Source organism: Callorhinus ursinus, unplaced genomic scaffold (assembly GCF_003265705.2).
Source record: "Callorhinus ursinus isolate GAN/ISIS: 27379988/994484 unplaced genomic scaffold, GSC_fseal_2.0 scaffold12, whole genome shotgun sequence".
Classification (NCBI taxonomy): Eukaryota; Metazoa; Chordata; class Mammalia; order Carnivora; family Otariidae; genus Callorhinus; species Callorhinus ursinus.
The window spans coordinates 47,795,564-47,817,875 of record NW_027397074.1 but is presented as its reverse complement, the minus strand read 5'-3'; the positions used below and the strand labels follow the sequence as shown (position 1 = coordinate 47,817,875).

The window sequence follows — 22,312 nt, the reverse complement described above, 5'->3', positions numbered from 1 at the left end:
AGTATGGTGTGCTGATCTTCTGTGGTTCCTGTATAAGAATTATCTGGGGTTGTCCATCAAATGATGAATGGATAGATAAAATGTGGTATATATCCATACAGTGGAATTTAAAAAAAAAACAACACAGAATTAGCTAGGCTACTTTAAAATGCAGATTCCTAGGCTTCACCCCAAACTTTCCAAATCAGAATTTCCGGAAATGAGGCCCTAGACCCAACACTTTCAGTAAACCTTCCCAGAAAATTCTTCGCACACTAAAATTTAAGAACCATTGTTCAAAAGCAGTGATTCTCAAAGTATAGTTCCCCACACCAGCAGTATCAGCATCAGGTAGAAACTTGTTAGAAATGTAAATTCTTGCTCTCTGGGCTCAGACCTAGTTTGCGGCGACATGGCTAAACGCACCAAGAAGGTCGGAATCGTGGGTAAATATGGGACCCGTTATGGTGCCTCCCTCAGAAAAATGGTGAAGAAGATTGAAATAAGCCAGCACACCAAGTATACTTGCTCCTTCTGTGGCAAAACAAAGATGAAAAGACGAACTGTGGGGATCTGGTATTGTGGCTCCTGCATGAAAACCATCGCTGGTGGCGCTTGGACCTTCAACACCACTTCTGCTGTCACAGTAAAGTCCGCTATCAGAAGACTGAAGGAATCAAGAACTAATGATGTAATGTATGGTGATTAACATAACAATAAAAAATTTTTTAAAAAAAGAAGACTGAAGGAGTTGAAAGACCAGTAGAAGCTTCACCATTTGAAACATTACTAGCCTATAATAAATGGGTTAATTTATGTAACAAAAAAAAAAATGTAAATTCTTGAAAAAAAAAAAGAAAGAAAGAAATGTAAATTCTTGGGCCCCACTCCAGTCCTACTGAGTCAGAAACTCTGAGAGTGGGGCCAAGCAGTCCTGTGTTTCAATAAGCCTTCCGGGTGATTCTGGTAGACACTGAAGTTTGAGAACCACTATTCTAGAGTTTTGTCTTTTCTCTGCACAGCAAACATGTGATTTTTGTCAGCCAGCATCTGTTCCCAAATTCTATGTGATTCAAATAGGACTAACTCAATCCCCACAACCTACCAAAGAGCTAAGAACTTAACCAAGACCTTACCTGTCATCTTCTGACCTTACTGATAGGCTCATTCTAGTTATGAAATGAGTAAGTCATGGAGATGAAAAGTACAGCATTGAAAATACAGTTGTAATAGGAAAGTATGGTGACAAATGGGAGCTACACTTGTGGTGAGCACAGCATAATTATAGTGTTGTTGAATCACTGTTGTACACCTGAAACTAATGTAACATTGTATATCAACCATACTTCAACTTTTTAAGTAAAACATTTAAAAATTAGTAAAAATAAACTGGTTTAAAAAATGCTCTTACAGTAGATCACGGACTAACATAGTGTTCATCTCCTTTCCCTAGAGAAACCATATTAGAATGAAAGTAGTCCTTGCATTCTGCCAAAATTAAGAATACCCCCATTCTCTGAGCAAAACCAATCCTATTGATAGCAATGAAAATGAAACTGTAAGAAACTAAGAGACAAAATCCTGTCAAATGTTTACACTCCCCTTCTATTTCCCCATTAATTATCATGCCAAGTACTCAGATATTACTGGCCCTGCTGCCAACCCTGTGCCTGAGGTGGGATTACTCAACCGTCTGAACATTCACTGGGCCCCAGAGGTGAAACCACTCACTCAACTGTGGGCGCAGACAACCAAGCTTTTTGCCCATGACTTACAGCCAAGCTTCTGTAATCATGACCTGGCAAGCATTCTGACCCCCTTTATTATTATTTCACTCAGGGCAGAAATTAAGAGCCTGTGGAGACAGCCACTCACATTTTCTTTACCTGACTAGTGACTCTGATGCATTATATCAAAAGAGTATGACATCCTATTTCAAGATTGTTAATTAAAGACTATTATGTCCTCTTCTCCTCTAAAAAAAACCACCCCAAACAAAAAGGAGTAAAATAAACAGACATAAACTCCTTCAAAGAAATCAAAAGACCTGTGGTAAGCCTAACCACAATCTATGAAGATAGGAAGTGAACAGAGAAGAGGTAAACAATACAAAAGGGCACAGCAAGGTCAAACCGAAATGCCTGAAGAATATATTTATTTACCCCATAAAATTCCAAAAAGATTCAGGAAGTAAAAGCACGAGGTATCAAAGAAAGTGAGGTAAGAAGGGATCTGAAGACAAGAGAGTTATTTAAACATCTATGTAAGTAACAGATACACAGAAACCAGGAAGTATAATCTCTAGAGAAGTTAAACGAAACAAGGGACTCCAGATTAAAGGGACACACAGATAGAGAATAGCATGGGAATGGGGCAAGTAACTGAAAATACACGGTTGAAGAAAAAGTCTATATCCTGGATAGTCAATCCTCTAATTCCCTTCTCCAACCATGGGGCTAGGCTCATGATCCCCAGAAAGAAGTTAAAGAAACCCCTGGAGAAAGAAGACCACCTCAGGAGAAAAGACCTACAGCTACAGATATTTGGGTCCCCAGGAAAACAGCTAGGTAGTCCCCTAACTGTCATCAAGAGAAGCCCACCAAATGACAAGCCCTGGCCCCTGGCCCCAGGGACACAGTTTGGAGAAATGCAAATCATAACCACAATGAGATACCACCACACACTCACTAGGGTTGCTATAATCAAAGAGATGGATAATAACAAGTGTTGACAGGAATGTGGAGAACCTCATCCTTGGGTGGAACACTAGTGCATCAATGGTAGGAATGAAAATAAGTTTACAACTTCGGAAAAATGTTTGGTGGTTCCTCAAAAGGTTAAGCATAGAGTTACAGCTATTCTATTCCTAGATATATCCAAGAGAAATGAAAATTTGTATATGAATGTTCGTAACAGCATTATTCACAATAGCCATAAAGTAGAAAATCTAAATACCCATCAAATATGGCTTCTTGGCCTTTTGGCTAAGATCAAGTGTTTAAATGTCCATCAATTGATGAATAGATAAATATAACGTGGTATATTCATACAACAGAATACTATTCTACATTAAAAAGGAATGAAATATTGACACATGCTACAGTACAGATAAACCTTGAAAACATTATACTAAAGGTCACTTGGGTGGCTCAGTTGTTTAAGTGTCTGCCTTCAGCTCAGGTCATGATCTCAGGTCCATGGTCCCTTGCTCTGTAGGGAGTCTGTTTCTCCCTCTCCTTCTGCTGCTCCGCCCCCCGCCCCGCTCATGCTCTCACTTGCTCTCTCTCTCAAATGAATAAATAAAATCTTAAAGCTCTCTCTCTCAAATAAATAAATACAATCTTAAAAAAAAAGAAAGAAAACATTATACTAAGTGTAAGATAGACATCACAAAAGACTTTATATTTTATGATTCCATTTATGTGAAATGTCCAAGGGTTTTCACAATTTCCTAAGTGTTGAAAGCAATAAAGGTCTCTTTTATTATGTTAATGAGATGACTTTTGGCCCTCACCTAAGGATAGGGACTGTTGCCAGGAGAACCAACCATATGATTAGAGGGCTGGAACTTTCAATCCTACCATCCCAACCTCTAGGAAGGGGAGAGGGGCAGGAGGTTGAACAGATAGGCAACGGCCTGTGATTTAATCAATCATGCCTAAGTAATGAAGCCTCCATAAAAATCCAAAGGACAGGGTTTAGAGAGCTTCTGAGTTGGTGGAAAGTTTGGGGAGAGTGGCATACCTAAACAGGACATGGAAGTTCCTTTCCCCATACCTTGCCCTATGCAACTCTTCCATCTGGCTGTTCTGGAGTTATATCCCTCACTAAAAAACAAAAACAAAAAAACCCAGTAATCTAGTAAGTTGTCTGAGTTCTGTGAACAGCTCTAACAACTTAATTGAACCTAAGGAGAAAGTCATGGGAACCTCTGATTTATAGCTGGTCCATCAGAAGTACACATTACAACCTAGGCTTGGTACTGCTGTCTGAAGTCTAAGAGGGGGTCGTGGGAACTTCCAATCTGTATCTGGTGGGTCAGAAGCACAGGTAACAACATGGGCTTAAAACTGGCATCTGAAATCGGGAAATGGTTGGGTGCACTGGGGCTGGGGAGCAATTCTGTAGAACTGACCCCTTAACCTGTGGGATCTGATGCTATCTCCAGATGGATAGTGTCAGAATTGAACTGAATTATAGAACACCAAGCTGGTGTCTGGAGAATTATTTGGAACTGCATGGGAACCCCACCCCCATCCTTGTTCCACACATTGAAAATTGAGTCTCAGAACCATTTTAACGGTAAGAGGTTTATTGTGGAGTGGTAAAAATGTTCTAAAATTGATGTGGTCATGGCTGCACAACTCCGTGAGTATAATAAAAATCATTAAATTGTGTGCTTTAAATAGGTGGATTGTATAAGTGACTTACATATCAATAAAAACATTTTGAAAGAAAGATTAGATATACAGATAGCCAAGGACACCAGCTAGCCAGCTAGCCAACTGCCCTCTTTCCTTTCCCTCTTCCCACTTGCCATATATATTCAACAGGCAGGTATTTATTGCCCTTCACCCTCAAAACAAAACAGAGAGAGAGAAAGAAGTGTTTTATTCTTTAAAGAAATATTGGCCTGTCTGGGAAGAACTATAGTGATTAATACTGGTGCTAGTTCCTATGAAGGTATAGGCCTCCTCTCCTCATTCTGACATTTGGAGGTCCCTAATTTAAACTAGATCCCCAACCACTCACTTTAAAGCTAGGCTGGCTGGTCAAAAGCCAACTCACTTTCACAGTACTTAATCTATTGATTGATCCTCAAAAAAAAAAAAAAAAAAAAAAAAAAACTGACAACCAAACACTTGAGGAAGGCCAGAAATAAGAAAAGCCCAAGAAAAACAAAAGATTGAAATAAAAATGACTCCAGAACAAAATGTGGTAATTCAAAAAGTAAAAAAAAATTGGGGAGAAAAAAAAATCCCATACCTCCAGATAACAGGAAGGTCCCCAGGAACTAGAGGGAATTGACAGATTCAATGGTATGACTGAAAGCCTAGAAAACTTGAGGAATTATAAGGCTATGTAAAGAAATATATGATTTTTTTTAAGAAATGTATGATTTTTTTAAAAAAAGGAATCTACTAGAAACATTCTCCTTTGAGTAGCACAGGACATTGTAACTATAAAGAAAGGAAATATGATCCTGGCATATACTACACTGAACAATATTTACATATCTCAAAGTATGTATTAACTTTTAGAATCATCTACAGAGAAGTCACAGAAGATTTAGCTGCAACTACAGACCACTATGTAAATTTTATTAACCTTTTTTTTTTGTAAATTTTATTAACTTTGACAAAGCAAGAATAAAGGTGAGTTGACAGAAGTTGAGAAACTTAAGGTAGAGAGTAATAATGGTAAAGATAAAATGACTAATGTGCTTGTTTTACAAAATGTGGAATCAAGGAGTTGAAAGCTGATAAAACAAGAAATAGAAGTTTGAGTATCCTTTTTGTAGGTGCAGAAATGAGCAGCAATGGAAATGAGATAGTGATATAACTTGAAGGATAAGAGAAAATGTGTTATTAATCAAAACACTTTGTCACTGTGGTACATCAACAGAAAAAAATTAAATATGATGAATTCAAAAATAGTGGGTAATTACATTATTTAGAGATAAGGAGTTAACCATGAGGGGGAAATGTTGCCTTCATAAGTTTGCACTATTTGGCTTTTTATTTTTATCAAATGACCTGCACATGGTTAAAAGTTATTTTGAATGCTTCTGTGATCTTGCAAGGTTGAAAGCAAATAGTCTATTTTTAAATATGTAATAATCTATCTTGCTAACATATTTCTAACATCTCTCACCTAAGCCTAGAAACTTCATCTCTGGTTTTCTAACATCCCTACAGTGGGCTGGATATTAAGGGGTGTCATTGAACTCCCCCACCTTCAATGAAAACAGTACATAAATGTGCATGGTGTGTAATCATTTTTTAGTGGGAGAGAGAAGACAGGAAAATGAGTATGGGATACAATATTTTAAAAGATAGATTACTGAAAAACCAAAAGGTAGAAGACTGATTTCTATACTTCTAGCTCACTTCAATAGCAGTGTGATAAATACAAAGAGTTCAACTATTCTATAATAAGCACTATATAAATCCTAAAACTCTACCATAACATATTAGACTTTAAAAAGCCAGAAAAATATAGCTATTGCCAGTTAATCTCAAAACTGGGGAAAGTTTACAAGAAATATGGTTCTGGCATGTTAGAGATCCCTAATTTTAGTGTCCTCATTAACTGAATAACCTATTGGGCACAACACCTACTTACCCATTTTATTTGTCAAGCTTACATTTATTCAAATATAATTAATACATACTGATTCCCCAACAGATAATCTATTCTACACACTGACATCAAAACAATATGGTTTTTAGGAAGTTGGGCAGGAAAGGCAAAGAAAGAGTAAGGGATGAATGATGGAGCTAATTTCCCAAGTTTCAAAAGAATTTGTCACCATCTTTCAAAAATAAAAGAACCATTGATTGGGTTCCCAAATTATATTATGTGTTGATCAATTCAAGAACAGCCTAATACTGCTGAGAAAACCACAGAATAACAGGATTTTGAATAATCTTTCATTGAAAGGCCAAAGTTAAACATCATATTCCTTAAGAGAACTAGCAACAGTAGACATATTAATAGTGCTAGGCACTGTTTCTAATATATCAGGGCCCACATTAAAACCACTGCTAAAGTCTAGAAATGGTCATAACAAATCTTTCAACCTTACAGCATAAAAGTCAGTTGATAATTTCTTTGTCTAACACCTAATAAAACTCATTCTTCCAAAATTGTGGAAAAGCTAAGCACAGTCCTCCCTTATTATAAAGTTTCCTGTTACAAAGTTGCATGGTTTACACATATGTTATACTTTATTATTTTTTTAAAAGCCCTCCTTATAACACCCTCTTTGTTGTAATACTCAACATACTTTGCCTCCAGGCTAGATATATAATGAAAGCAAAATGAATTCAGACAGATTTTTGAGGAAAAAAAGCTAGTTTCATTTTAGTAGTCTTTCTAAAGTCCTTTTTCTTTCCTTGTAGCTTTTCATCATCTCAATGTTTTGTTCCCACTGAACATTTTCCTTTTCTTTTTACATATTTCCTTTGGTAAATGAAAGATGATAGATTGTTAAAACCATTTTGTACTACCTTTGAAATGAGAACTTTTAATCTACAATTCCTGCCTCCCAAAACCTTGTACAAATTTCATCTTTAAGACAATGAACTGTATAGGACTTAACCAGCTGCAAAAAGCCATATGAAATCTTAATTTTCCATTCACTTATGTTCATAGTCCCCTAAAATCATGAATATAACTTTCCAAATTAGATTTAGGAATACTTCTCAGTTATTGTTTCCATATTAAATAATACTGTCTTATTTTAGCAAAAATCTAGAAATTCTTTCTTATTCATAAATTTCAATGTAAGGAAATTTGGTATTAAAACTGTGCTTGTTTTTTTTCTTTAAATTTTTTTATTGTTATGTTAATCACCAAACATTACATCATTAGCTTTTGATGTAGTGTTCCATAAAACCCAGCTTATCTTTTTTTTTAAAGATTTTATTTATTTTTTTGACAGAGACACAGCGAGAGCAGGAACACTAGCAGGGGGAGTGGGAGAGGGAGAAGCAGGCTCCCCGCTGAGCAGGGAGCCCGATGTGGGACTCGATCCCAGGACCCTGGGATCATGACCTGAGCCGAAGGCAGACGCTTAACGACTGAGCCACCCAGGCGCCCAACCCTGCTTATTTTTAACTTAGGCAGAAATACAGTTCAAATTAATATAATATGGGGGCCTCATTCAGATATACCAAGCTTAATCATTTATGATATTCTCAATTAGCCAGAAGTGACTTCAATTATGTACTCTATGAAATACTTATGGTACAAATTTTATATCTTTAGAAGTTGAAGAGGTAAGTACACACAATACTATTCTTCCACATAAAGCATGCCTACTAATACTAGAACTCTATTCTTGATATTCTTGCGTATCTCAAAATTTATAATAGTGAAAAAAAATTGGGAAAAAAAAGTTAGCAATATAATTCTTAAATCATCCTACCTATGTATAACATTTTAATATTTACTGTCCACATAAAGAATTATAAAAGAATGTTCACAGCAGTTTTATTCACATTAGTAAAAAAATTGGAAAACCACCCAAAAGCACATCAAAAAGATAATCTAGGCCATTGTTGTTGTGGTTGGTGCACTGAGCTCCACAGCTCCGAGAGCCAGCTGCATCCCTTCCCTGCCACCGCCATGAAATGGATGTTCAAGGAGGACCGCTTGCCGGAACACAGATGCGTGGAATCTGCGAAGACCCGAGTGAAATATCCCGACCGGGTTCCAGTGACTGTGGAAAAAGTCTCAGGCTCTCAGATTGTTGACAATGACAAACGGAAGTATCTAGTTCCATCTGACATCAGTGTGGCTCAGTTCATGTGGCTCATCAGGAAAAGGATCCAGCTTCCTTCTGAAAAGGCAAGCTTCCTGTTTGTGTGTAAAACAGTCCCACAGTCCAGCCTAACTACGAGACAACTTTAGGAGAAGGAAGAGATGAAGAGGGATTCTTATATGTGGCCTACGGTGGACAGAACACTTCTGGCTTCTGAGGGCCAACACCGGGCTAGGTGCACCATTCCTGTTTGCATATCTTGTCAACAGCCAGCCATTTTCAGTTACCAGACTCTACACATCGACCTCTTAGTGCATTTGTAACTGGGTTTATTTTGTACTATATTAGACGGTTTTGTTTCCTTAGATTAGTAAGTTAACATACAGAGTTTTGTTATGAGTTTTCCTTTTGTGCATTGTCCTCATGGCTGTACTTTCCAGGGAACCTGTTCCTCTGAAAATCATATTTAATGAAGATATTTCCATATTAAAGCGATGGAGGCAGGGTATTATAATGAAAGGGAAGGAGATGATGCATTTCTTCTGGATTATGTTTGAAGTGCTAAAGATGGCTAAGTGTTAAAAGCACCAAAATTAAATCCTTAGCAATCAGAACACTTGTTTCACTAGATTTTGCCAACTGTCAATCATGTTGGACTGAGCTAATCTGTTCCTCTTTCTGAAACTATTAAGGTAAATAATTAACAAACTTCTGCTTATAAAGGCAAAAAAAATCCGATAATATACTTAAAGCTTATTGTGTATGTTATTGTGTGTATACATGTGTGTATATATATATACATGTGTATGTACGCGCACACACACACACTTATATGTGTGTGCAGATAGACAGATATCCTCTACACAGAGTACTACTAATGTACTCTTAAAATAACTTTAACCTGGTAGTAGTCAACAAACATTTGTTTTTCATATTAAACATTAACATGTATCTCTACCCTGTGTTTTAGAATTTAAATCTGCAAGCAAGAGTTTCCATGTAGATTGGAAAAGGGTTACTGAATCAACTTAATTCAAGAAATACTGGGGGATGGGAAGGACTGTTCATTTCCATTGGCAATATGTTTGGTAGATGAATATTTTAAACTGTTGGAACATTTTATGTCACAGTGTCATTTAAATAAAGTAGTTTATGGTAATCATTTTCCTTCTCAATTGAGTAAAATATTTAATAGCTTAGTTATTCCACTGTTAAGAAAGGAATCATGATGAAACATATATATAGATCAAAAATGGCTGTCAAGTCCTATCAAAACTACCATATTTAACCTTTCTCTCGTCAAAGGCAGTCCTGACCACAGACATTTCCATAACACTTTTCCAGCCTTGGCATTCAGCCACCATGAAAGAAATTATTTTTTTCAAACAACACCAAGAAACTTAAAATATTCTTTTTAGCCTTTCCCCTCTTAGCCACAGTAGGCAAAGAGGCATTTAACCACCAAATTTCCAAAGTATATATGGAGAAGGAATCAGAATTCACCTTTCAGGAAAAGTAACAACTTCAAATGATCACGTAAAAAACGAATTTGCAGACTACAGGGAACCTTCTTTATAACCCTCCCCCGGGAACTAAAGGTTTTATACAATATAATATACAGGAAGACGCTGCTTGAAAGTAACATTGTTTTATGGGTCTTGGACCAGAGATTTTATAAATGAATACCATATATATGAGAAAACCCAGCACAGGATGAGAATCAATCCTATTATCCCCTTGATCTTCCGACTTCTCACTATGGATCCATAAAGGATCTTAAAAACAAATGAGGGAAGTTCTCCAATATTATAAAATACCTACCCTTTAATGCCAAGGCAAGGAACAGGAGCCAGCCCACCATAGGGATCCTTTTCTAACATTATTCTCTAATATTTCAACCATATCTGTTAGAAAATAAAGGCCATATGGTTCACTGGTGAGACAAGGGTTATCAAAACATTATCTGTTGATTCCCTATAAGGAAAATAGCACTAATCTTTTATTAGTACTAATAGCCCCACACAGAAAAGCAGGACTGTGTTCTGGCTGTTCATTCACCCCAGCTGAGCATATCAGTTCACTCTCTGGATGACTATCAAAGAATCCAGACAGCTTTGGGAAGCACAGCCTCTCAGCAACCACATGTGGCCACTAACACATTTCCTTGGCAGAAAAGAAAAAAGCCTCAGTTTAGACAATTAGAACTTATTTGAAGGCTGAGGATCTGATTATCGAGGGTTGCCTCAAGATGAGGCAAAAGATGACTTACTTATTCTTCAGTTTACTGTTTTCTTTCACGGGCTTTTTATTCCAAAGAATGTATGAATTTTTATTTATGTGACAATATAATCCCATACAATCTTATAGAAGTCATTTTATGATTTGAAAAACATTCCACCACGCTCATATAAATTATTAGTAAAATCTGTTCACCTTCTTTACTAACAATTATATTCCAAACATACTGAACCTTTTATATACAGCATTTTCTCTCCACTTTGGTCACAAATTTGGGACTACTGTGCTGTCAGACCTTTGTAATCCATACCATGCCCATATTATGCCTACATTCTGACTTTCAACTTTCCTTGATAAAAATTCTACTTTCTTGAAGTTTCATTTGTTGAAAAAAATCAAAGTAAAATAAAAGAACTGTAAGGGTTCAAGGAAAATGAGCTCTCACAGACACAGAAAGAAGAGAGATAAAAAGGGTTAATGAGAAGAAATGTCTTCTATACTAAATATCAAAGAATTTAAATAATTTTTGAAAACTAAAACCTTTTTGACTTGTGAATATTATCACAAGTACTCAGTAATTTTGAATATCACATTTTATGCAAAAAACATTGATAACAAAAGGATGAATAATATATAGAAACAAAACTCCAAATCATTGAAAAAGCTCATTATTTCTACTGGTAAGCTTGACTTGCATAAATGCTGCCTCACTGGTATATGGGGAAATAATGTGAGTAAGGTAAGCCCAGAGGCCCAAGTAATCACCTCCACCTTTACCACTATGGTAACTACTATATCCCATGTACTATAGTACTTGGTCAACATGTGTTTGTGAAGGAAGAAAACAAAACTCAGAAGTTGGCTAGAATGAGTCCACTGGGCTAACATTTGTTTCCAAAACATAACCTTGAAAGCCTGATGTGTATAACATCAGCTCTGTACAACCACATGGCAATTTTGTTTCATTCACCCAACAAATACTATGTGCCAAGAACTGCGCAAGACATTAAATACGTGGTGAGCAGAAGACATGGTCTCTACCCTCACTAAGCTTACAGAAAGGCCTCCCTCTCCTTCTTGCAGAGTTCACATAGACCCTCTCTTTAATTAGCAAGAATATGAACTAAACAAAACAAGCACCAATGACAGGATGATATGGAAGGCTGCAAAACGGAAACAAAATGAGAACCAAACAAAACCCTAACAATATATACATATGAAATACAACATTATAATAACTGAGAAATAATTTGTTATCAAGTGAGATACAGTTGTAGTGTCATCTACCAAATCTCAAATAATCAGTGGATGATCCACACAATACGAACAAGATGTAAAAGGAACAGATCTAAAATGACTCTCAGAGACTATTTCATATAGGGAAATCTCAAATTTCATTGAACAAAAATCATTTACAAGTGGTAGTTCAAGTATATAGACTGAAAAGGGAACCTGAAACGGCAAAGTAGCAAAAAGAAGCAGAAGGCACTGATGACTGTCAGAAGTGCTGTTGTACATGCTCCCCATCAGTCTCAGAGTACTGATACAGGGTACTCCCCATCCACTTGCAGACACTGTTACCAGACATCCTGAGCTGTTACTGGACACAGCCCTCAAGGAGGCTTTCCCATAATATAAGATATGCACAGGCTTAAAATCACTGTATGAAATTTTTTACCATTTTAAAGGAAAGGCCAGTTTGATTTGGAGTATAAGAATTGACAGGTAAAATATATCCATCGCCAAATATTTAGGAATATCATATAACATGCTATTTTTCTATTTATAGATAAACCCAAGTAACATGGTAGCGTTTTTCTGTTTGCTAGTAAATCCATGTTTTCAATTGATGCAAACTGAAGACCAATATTTAATAAATTCTTCAACTGACTTCAGATATATTAAGTAAAAGCTTTGCTGAAAAATATATCTACTTCACATATTTATTGCCATAACTTGCATACATATTATAAAGCACCAGACTTCACATGATAAACATACTTTTTCAATGACTGTGCCATTTTAATGGTGAGATAACTAAATTCCAGAAATATAAAATTACTCTGGGTTAACTCAGATTGGAATATCCTAGGCTATAGTCTATTTATTGCACACTGATATGTTAACGGTGGGTATATTTGGAAGATGGTGCTAAATCATTTATTTCCTCTTTTCTACACATCCACATGTTTAAAATATTCCTTTGTGAACATGATTATTTTTATAACAAAAGTATACACATTTTGGTGTGGGGAGTATTAAAGAAGGAAAAGATGAAGTAAAATCATGCCCTACATCACTTCAAGTTTCAATTTATCTATTAAGAATTTGGAACATGCCGCCAAATTTAACATAGACTAAACCCAGAACTAAAAACATGACAAATGGGTGCACGGTTAAAGGAACCAAGCCAGGGATCTGAACATTTAAATAGCATGTCCCGGGGGCGGAGCAAGATGGCAGAGAAGTAGGAGACCTGGATTTCATCTGGTCTCAGGAATTCAGCTGAATAGGGATCAAACCATTCTGAACACCTACAAACTCAACAGGAGATCGAAGATAAGAATAGTAACAACACTCTGAACAGAACAGTGACCACTTTCTGGAACGTAGGACGTGTGGAGAAGTGAATCCGAGGCGATATTAGGGAGGATAGATGTCAGGGGAGGGGGCCTCCATCGGCCGCTTCTGGCAAGTGATAGAGCTGCAGAGCACAAAATCGGAACTTTTAGAAGTCGGCTCTGCTGAGGGACGTCGCTCCAGTGGCTAAGCTGGGGGTGGAACCCTCGCAGGACAGTGGGGTCTCAGGACCCTCGGGGTCACAGAAAGACCGGGGTGCCTGAGTACGGCAGAGCTCCCAGGTATCGGAGCTGGGAAGCCGGCTGCAGAGATGGAGCCGAGGCGCGGACTCTCAGCTCAGGGTGGCCATAAACTGTGATCCGTGGCCCAGTCGGGCCACTGCTCCTCCAGCAGGGACCCAACAAGCGGCAGATCTGGGGAGACTCCCCTCCCTCCCCCCGGGAGGAGCGGCTCAGGAGCGCACCGCAGGGATCTGCTGGGTTTGGAGACTCCACACGGGGTCGGGTGCCAAAGATAGAAACGCTCGATCACAGGCCGGGTGAGCACGGAGTGCGGCCAGAGACCAGGGAGACGGGAGTGACTGCTTTTCTCTGGGGGCGCACTGAGGAGCGGGGCCCCGAGTTCTCAGCTCCTCCGGACGGAGATTGGGAGACCACCATTTTCACCCTGGTCCTCCAAAGCTGTACCGAGAGCTTGCAGGGAACAAAAGCTCCTGAGAGCAAACCGGAGCAGCTTGCTTAGCCTGGACCGACAAGGGCGTGGGGGGGGGGGGGGGGGGCGCGGGCCCCCCCCCCCGGGCAGACGGGGGAGGGGGCGCACGGGCAATTCCGCCTCCGGCAAAGACATTTGGGAACCACGGCAACAGACCCCGCCCCCAGAAGATCAGCACGAACAGCCAGCAAGCCAAGACCAAGTTTACCGATCAAGGAGAACGGGAGAACTCCAGCGCTAGGGAAATACTGCACATAGAATTCATGGCTTTTTTACCATAATTCATTAGTTTTTAAAAGTTAATTTTTTTAAACTGGTTTTTTTTTAATTTTTCTTTTTCCCTTTTTCAAACAACATCTTATCAATCCCTTTTTAAAAAAAACATTTTTTTAATTTTTTTATTATGTTAATCATCATATATTACATCATTTGTTTTTGATGTAGTGTTCCATGATTCATTGTTTGTTCATAACACCCAGTGCTCCATGAAGAATGTGCCCTCTTTAATAGCCATCACCAGGCTAACCCATCCCCCTACTCTCCTCCCCTCTAGAACCCTCAGTTTGTTTTTCAGAGTCCATCATCTCTCATGGTTCGTCTCCCCCTCTGACTTACTCCCCTTCATTCTTTCTCTCCTCCTATCTTCTTCTTTTTCTTTTTTCTTAAAATATGTTGCGTTATTTGTTTCAGAAGTACAGATCTGTGATTCAACAGTCTTGCACATTTTTTATTTTTCATTTTTAGAGTCATATTTTTATCCCTTCATAGTAGTTACCCTTATTTTTGGCATATATATATAAGTTGTTCTCTCTTTAAAATTTTGAGATACAATTTCTTCTAACAGACAAAATATATCCTAAATCACTAGTGTATGGCTTTGTTCTATTCTGCCTGATCACATTCTCTCCCTTTTTTTTTTTTTCTTTTTCTTTTTAAATCTTCTTCTTTCTTTTTAAAAAGAACTTCTTATCAATTCCTTTTATAAAATCTTTTATACTTTTCATCTTTACAGTCATCTTCCATCCCTTCATTGTATCAACCCTTATTTTGTACATATATAAGTCTTTCTTCCTTTAAAATTTTAGGAGGCACTTTCTAACAGACCAAAATATGCCCAAAAGCTAGTGTGTGGCACTGATCTATGCACTAGCCTGATCATATTTGATCATATTCTGTTTTTTTTGTTTTGTTCTGTTTTTGTTTGTCTTTATCTTTTTCTTTTTCCTTTTTTTTTCTCTTCTTTCTTTCCCTTTCTTGTCCCTGGTTTCAGGTCTTTTCTGATTTGTATAGAGTATATTTGCTGGAGACGTATTTAACCTGTTAGCATTCTGTTCTCTCATTCATCTGTTCTCCTCTGGACAAAATGACAAGACGAAAAAAATCACCTCAGCAAAAAGAATAAGAGGTAGTACTGTCTGCCAGGGACCTACTCAATACTGACATTAGTACGATGACGGACCTAGAGTTCAGAATCATGACTTTAAAGATACTAGCTGGGCTTGAAAAAAGTGTGGAAGTTATTAGAGAAACCCTTTCTGGAGAAATAAAAGAACTAAAATCTAACCAAGTCGAAATCAAAAAGGCTATTAATGAGGTGCAATCAAAAATGGGGGCACTACCTGCTAGGATAAATGAGGCAGAAGAAAGAATCAGTGATATAGAAGACCAAATGATGGAAAATAAAGAGGCTGAGAAAAAGAGAGAGAAACAACTACAGGATCACGAGGGCAGAATTCGAGAGATAAGCGATATGATAAGACGAAACAACATTAGAATAATTGAGATCCCAGAAGAAGAAGAAAGAGAGAGAGGGGCAGAAGGCATATTGGAGCAAATAATAGCAGTGAACTTCCCTAATGTGGGGAAGGAAACAGACATCAAAATCCAGGAGGCACAGAGAACCCGTCTCAAAATCAATAAAAATAGGTCAACACCCCGACATCTAATAGTAAAACTTACGAGTCTCAGAGACAAAAAGGAAATCCTGAAAGCAGCTCGGGAGAAGAGATATGTAACCTACAATGGTAGAAACATTAGATTGGCAACAGACCTATCCACAGAGACCTGGCAGGCCAGAAAGGGCTGGCATGATATCTTCAGAGCACTAAACGAGAAAAATATGCAGCCAAGAATACTATATCCAGCTAGGCTCTCATTGAAAATTGAAGGAGAGATAAAAAGCTTCCAGGACAAACAAAAACTAAAGGAATTTGCAAACACAAAACCAGCCCTACAAGAAATATTGAAAGAGGTCCTCTAAGCAAAGAGAGAGCCTAAAAGCAGCATAGATCAGAAAGGAACACAGACAATATACAGTCACAGTCACCTTACAGGCAATACAATGGCACTAAATTCAAATCTTTCAATAGTTACCCTGAATGTAAATGAGCTAAATGCCCCAATCAAAAGACACAGGCTATCAGATTGGATTAAAAAACAAAACCCATCAATATGCTGTCTGCAAGAGACTCATTTTAGACCCACAGACACCCCCAGATTGAAAGTGAGAGGGTGGAAAACAATTTACCATGCTAACGGACACCAAAAGAAAGCTCGGGTGGCAATCCTTATATCAGACAAATTAGATTTTAAAACAAAGACTGTAATAAGAGATGAAGAAGGACACTATATCCTACTTAAAGGGTCTACCCAACAAGAAGATCTAACAATTGTAAATATCTATGCCCCTAACGTGGGAGCAGACAATTATATAAGGCAATTAATAACAAAAGCGAAGAAACACATTGACAACAATACAATAATAGTGGGGGACTTTAACACGCCCCTGACTGAAATGGACAGATCAGCTAAGCAAAAGATCAACAAGGAAATAAAGACTTTACATGAAACACTGGACCAAATGGACTTTACAGACATATCCAGAACATTCCATCCCAAAGCAACGGAATACACATTCTTCTCTAGTGCCCATGGAACATTCTCCAGAATCGATCACATCCTAGGTCACAAATCAGGTCTCAACCGGTACCAAAAGATTGGGATCATTCCCTGCATATTTTCAGACCACAATGCTTTGAAACTAGAACTCAATCACAAGAGGAAAGTCGGAAAGAACTCAAATACATGGAGGCTAAAGAGCATCCCACTAAGGAATGAATGGGTCAACCAGGAAATTAAAGAAGAATTAAAAAAATTCATGGAAACCAATGAAAATGAAAACACAACTCTTCAAAATCTTTGGGATGCAGCAAAGGCAGTCCTGAGAGGAAAGTATATAGCAATACAAGCCTTTCTCAAGAAACAAGAAAGGTCTCAAATACACAACCTAACCCTACACCTAAGGGAGCTGGGGAAAGACAGCAAATAAAGCCTAAACCCAGCAGGAGAAGAGAAATAATAAAGATCAGAGCAGAAATCAATAAAATACAAACCAAAAGAACAGTAGAACAGATCAACGAAACTAGGAGCTGGTTCTTTGAAAGAATTAACAAGATTGATAAACCCCTGGCCAGACTTATCAAAAAGAAAAGAGAAAGGACCCAAATCAACAAAATCATGAATGAAAGAGGACAGATCACAACCAACACCAACGAAATACAAACAATTATAAGAACATATTATGAGCAACTCTATGCCAGCAAATTAGATAACCTGGAAGAAAAGAGATGTATCAACTACCAAAATTGAACCAGGAAGAAATAGAAAACCTGAACAGACCTATAACCACTAAAGAAATTGAAGCAGTCGTCCAAAATCTCCCAACAAACAAAAGCCCAGGGCCAGATGGCTTCCCAGGGGAATTCTATCAGACACTTAAAGAAGAATTAATACCTATTCTCCTGAAACTGTTCCAAAAAATAGAAAGGGAAGGAAAACTTCCGAACTCATTTTATGAGGCCACCATTACCTTGATCCCAAAACCAGACAAAGATCCCATCGAAAAGGAGAATTACAGACCAATATCCTTTATGAACATGGATGCAAAAATTCTCACCAAAATACTAGCCAATAGGATCCAACAGGACATTAAAAGGATTATTCACCATGACCAAGTGGGATTTATCCCTGGGCTGCAAGGCTGGTTCAACATCCGCAAATCAATCAACGTGATACAATACGTTAACAAAAGAAAGAACAAGAATCCTATGATCCTCTCAATAGATGCAGAAAAAGCATTTGACAAAGTACAGCATCCTTTCTTGATCAAAACTCTTCAGAGGATAGGGACAGAGGGTACATACCTCAATATCATAAAAGCCATCTACGAAAAACCTACAGCGAATATCATTCTCAATGGGGAAAAGCTGAGAGCTTTTCCCCTCAGGTCAGGAACGCGGCAGGGATGTCCACTCTCACCACTGCTATTCAACATAGTATTAGAAGTCCTAGCCACAGCAATCAGACAACAAAAAGAAATCAAAGGCATCCAAATCGGCAAAGAAGAAGTCAAACTCTCACTCTTTGCAGATGATAGGATACTGTATGTGGAAAACCCAAAAGACTCCACCCCAAAACTGCTAGAACTCATACAGGAATTCTGTCAAGTGGCAGGATATAAAATCAATGCACAGAAATCAGTGGCATTCCTATACACCCACAACAAGACAGAAGAGAGACAAATCAAGGAGTCGATCCCATTTACAGTTGCGCCCAAAACCATAAGATACCTAGGAATAAATTTAACCAAAGAGGCAAAGGATCTGTACTCAGAAAACTATAAAATACTCATGAAAGAAATTGAAAAAGACACAAAGAAATGGAAAAAGGTTCCATGCTCATGGATTGGATGAACAAACATTGTGAAGATGTCAATGCTACCTAGAGCAATCTACACATTCAATGCAATCCCCATCAAAATACCATCCACCTTTTTCAAAGAAATGGAACAAATAATCCTAAAATTTGTTTGGAAGCAGAAGAGACCCCGAATAGCCAGAGGAATGTTGAAAAAGAAAAGCAAAGCTGGCGGCATCACAATTCTGGACTTCCAGCTCTATTACAAAGCTGTCATCATCAAGACAGTATGGTACTGGCACAAAAACAGACACATTGATCAATGGAACAGAATAGAGAGCCCAGAAATGGACCCTCAACTCTACGGCCAACTCATCTTTGACAAAGCAGGAAAGAATGTCCAATGGAAAAAAGACAGTCTCTTCCACAAATGGTGTTGGGAAAATTGGACAGCCACATGCAGAAGAATGAAACTGGACCGTTTCCTGACACCACACACAAAAATAGACTCCAAATGGTTGAAAGACCTAAACGTGAGACAGGAGTCCATCCAAATCCTAAAGGAGAACACAGGCAGCAACCTCTTCGACCTCAGCCACAGCAACTTCTTCCTAGGAACATCGCCAAAGGCAAGGGAAGCCAGGGCAAAAATGAACTACTGGGATTTCATCAAGATCAAAAGCTTTTGCACAGCAAAAGAAACAGTCCACAAAACCAAAAGACAACCGACAGAATGGGAGAAAATATTTGCAAATGACATATCAGATAAAGGGCTAGTATCCAAAATCTATAAAGAACTTATCAAACTCAACACCCAAAGAACAAATAATCCAATCAAGAAATGGGCAGAAGACACGAACAGACATTTTTCCAAAGAAGACATCCAAATGGCCAACAGACACATGAAAAAGTGCTCAACATCGCTCAGCATCAGGGAAATCCAAATCAAAACCTCAATGAGATACCACCTCACACCCGTCAGAATGGCTAAAATTAACAAGTCAGGAAACGACAGATGTTGGTGGGGATGTGGAGAAAGGGGAACCCTCCTACAGTGTTGGTGGGAAAGGAAGCTGGTGCAACCACTCTGGAAAACAGTATGGAGGTTCCTCAAAAAGTTGAAAATAGAGCTACCATATGATCCAGCAATTGCACTACTGGGTATTTACCCCAAAGATACAAATGTAGGGACCCAAATGTTTATAGCAGCAATGTCCACAATAGCCAAACTGTGGAAAGAGCCAAGATGTCCATCGACAGATGAATGGATAAAGAAGAAGTGGTATATATACACAATGGAATATTATGCAGCCATCAAAAGGAATGAGATCTTGCCATTTGCAACGACGTGGATGGAACTGGAGGGTGTTATGCTGAGTGAAATAAGTCAGTCAGAGAAAGACATGTATCATATGACCTCACTGATATGAGGAATTCTTAATTTCAGGAAACAAACTGAGGGTTGCTGGAGTGGTGGGGGGTGGGAGGGATTGGGTGGCTGGGTGATAGACATTGGGGAGGGTATGTGCTATGGTGATCCCTGTGAATTGTACAAGACTGATGAATCACAGATCTGTACTTCTGAAACAAATAATGCAATATATGTTAAGAAAAAAAAAGAAGTAGCAGGAGGGGAAGAATGAAGGGGAGTAAGTCGGAGGGGGAGATGAACCATTAGAGATGATGGACTCTGAAAAACAAGCTGAGGGTTCTAGAGGGGAGGGGAGAGGGGGGATGGGTTAGCCTGGTGATGGGTATGAAAGAGGGCACATTCTACGTGGAGCACTGGGTGTTAGGCACAATGAATCATGGACCACTACATCAAAAACTAATGATGTATGGTGATTAACATAACAATAAAAATTTATTTATAAATAAATAAATAAATAAAAACATGACAAATGGCCTTGAAAAGCATTTGATTAAACTGAATTATAACAAATCTCTAAATATGAACAAACATTTGGAGCAATTATCACCCCACAGTACAGCCAGAATGAGACTGCATGCAGCCCAGAGCAAAGCACACGTTTCAGTTGCTTATCCCCTGCCTCCTGCAGTTCACATAAACACCTCACGGCACACTCAAATCACCACTGCTTGCCTCTCCTGGCCATTGTAAAGCAGCACCCAAAGAAGGTTCTAGGACAGAAAGTGAAGTCAAAAGCAAGATGGACATTTACAGTGTGTTGGCCACCTAGCATCTATTTCACCCTCTTCTGTTAATGTTATATACATGAGTTAAAGGTGGCCCCTATGTATTGGCCCCAAGTTGTTTAGTTCCTCAGAGCAGGCTGACCATGAATGTGAACTCAAAGTCCACAGATGCCAAACTTAAATTTTTACACTTTCATTTTCTTTAATTATAGCCCAGAATAGCATATTTTTAGTCATTTATAGTGTGCCTGCTTTGCATATTCTGCAAAAATGCACCCAACATCTACTAGCCATAGATGAGACAAATCCTGGAGCTAAAGAAGTCACTGTTGCCCGCCACAGCTTCCAGACCAGGACTCACCATCTAGCATCTGAGCAGTATCACCTACACATATATGCCCCACTCAGATTTCCCTCTCCCCAGGGAGTTTCCTTGCCCGCTTCCCCCTCTAGGTGATGGTTCTCTGGAAAATCTCCTTCAGTGAGGGACTTCCCTTCAATGCAATCCTGTCAAACCACCACCCAAATAAAGCTCATTGGGGGCTACTGACATCTCATAGTCATGCCTTTTTCTTTGATCGACTCCAAAATCCTCAAACTCACCACAGTTACATAAAGAAATTGAGAGGTATTGGTTTTTAATGGTAATGTTTCTTTAAGTCTGCAGTTGTCTATTACCTGGTAAGCTCAAAATATAAATATCCCCATGAAAAACAAAAATTAATAATCAAGAAAACTAGTTTTAAAAATTAGAGCCGCTTACAGATAACAATATTATATCGTACACTTTAAAATCTGTTAAGAGATACAAATATCAAATCATTATATTATACATATGAAACTAACATAATGTTGTTTGTCAACTGTACCCCATGTTAATTGTTCTTACCACAGTAAAATTATATACATAGATACACACATACAGCTCAATTATCTTGATGGTAGCAAGAAAAATTACATACACTAAAGTATCTTACTTTACCAAGCTAAGTGGTTGCAGTTGCTGACCTTACAACAATAGCATTCTTTCTTCACTGTACCACTGGCTTTCTGTCAGTCCATATTAATGCTGTCCTTTTCAAAATACAATTCTGAATTGGCAAGCTTATCTTAACTAGGTAAAGTGCCATATCAACCACCACTATTGTAGTGACACAATGAAACAAAAGCTGAGGAAAATCCAGCAGAGATATCTTTGTTCCTTTTTTCAAAAACAAGTAGAGTTCAAATTACCAAATAAATTCCATCAATTTTAATAACATATTTTTAAATCAATTCAAATCTACCTTTTCAAAACTGATTTAGTATCTTCCCAAACTGTAAGTTGATTGTCCATGTTTATGCCACTCACTAAATTTTGCAAGTATTAGTTTGTCAATGGTATAAAAGGCAAAGATAAACTACCATTTTTATAAAAACCCAGTCACATGTTCTTTAAAAAAAGCATATATTAGAGAAACTACA

The 22,312-nt window shown here is 38.1% G+C and overlaps 2 protein-coding genes and 1 pseudogene across 5 annotated transcripts in view; 2 read left to right on the top strand and 1 right to left on the bottom strand.

The window, feature by feature from the left end:
• The window catches only part of BBS9 (Bardet-Biedl syndrome 9), a 474,925-nt gene that overhangs the window by 416,392 nt on the left and 36,221 nt on the right, over positions 1-22,312 (bottom strand). The window lies entirely within an intron of this gene.
• On the top strand, positions 368-688 carry LOC112825056 (large ribosomal subunit protein eL43-like). Its single transcript, XM_025873128.2, has one exon. It carries the CDS (start codon positions 392-394, stop codon positions 686-688), a length of 297 nt encoding a protein of 98 aa, XP_025728913.2. The 5' UTR covers positions 368-391.
• LOC112825055 (gamma-aminobutyric acid receptor-associated protein-like 2 pseudogene) lies at positions 8,283-8,619 on the top strand (annotated as a pseudogene).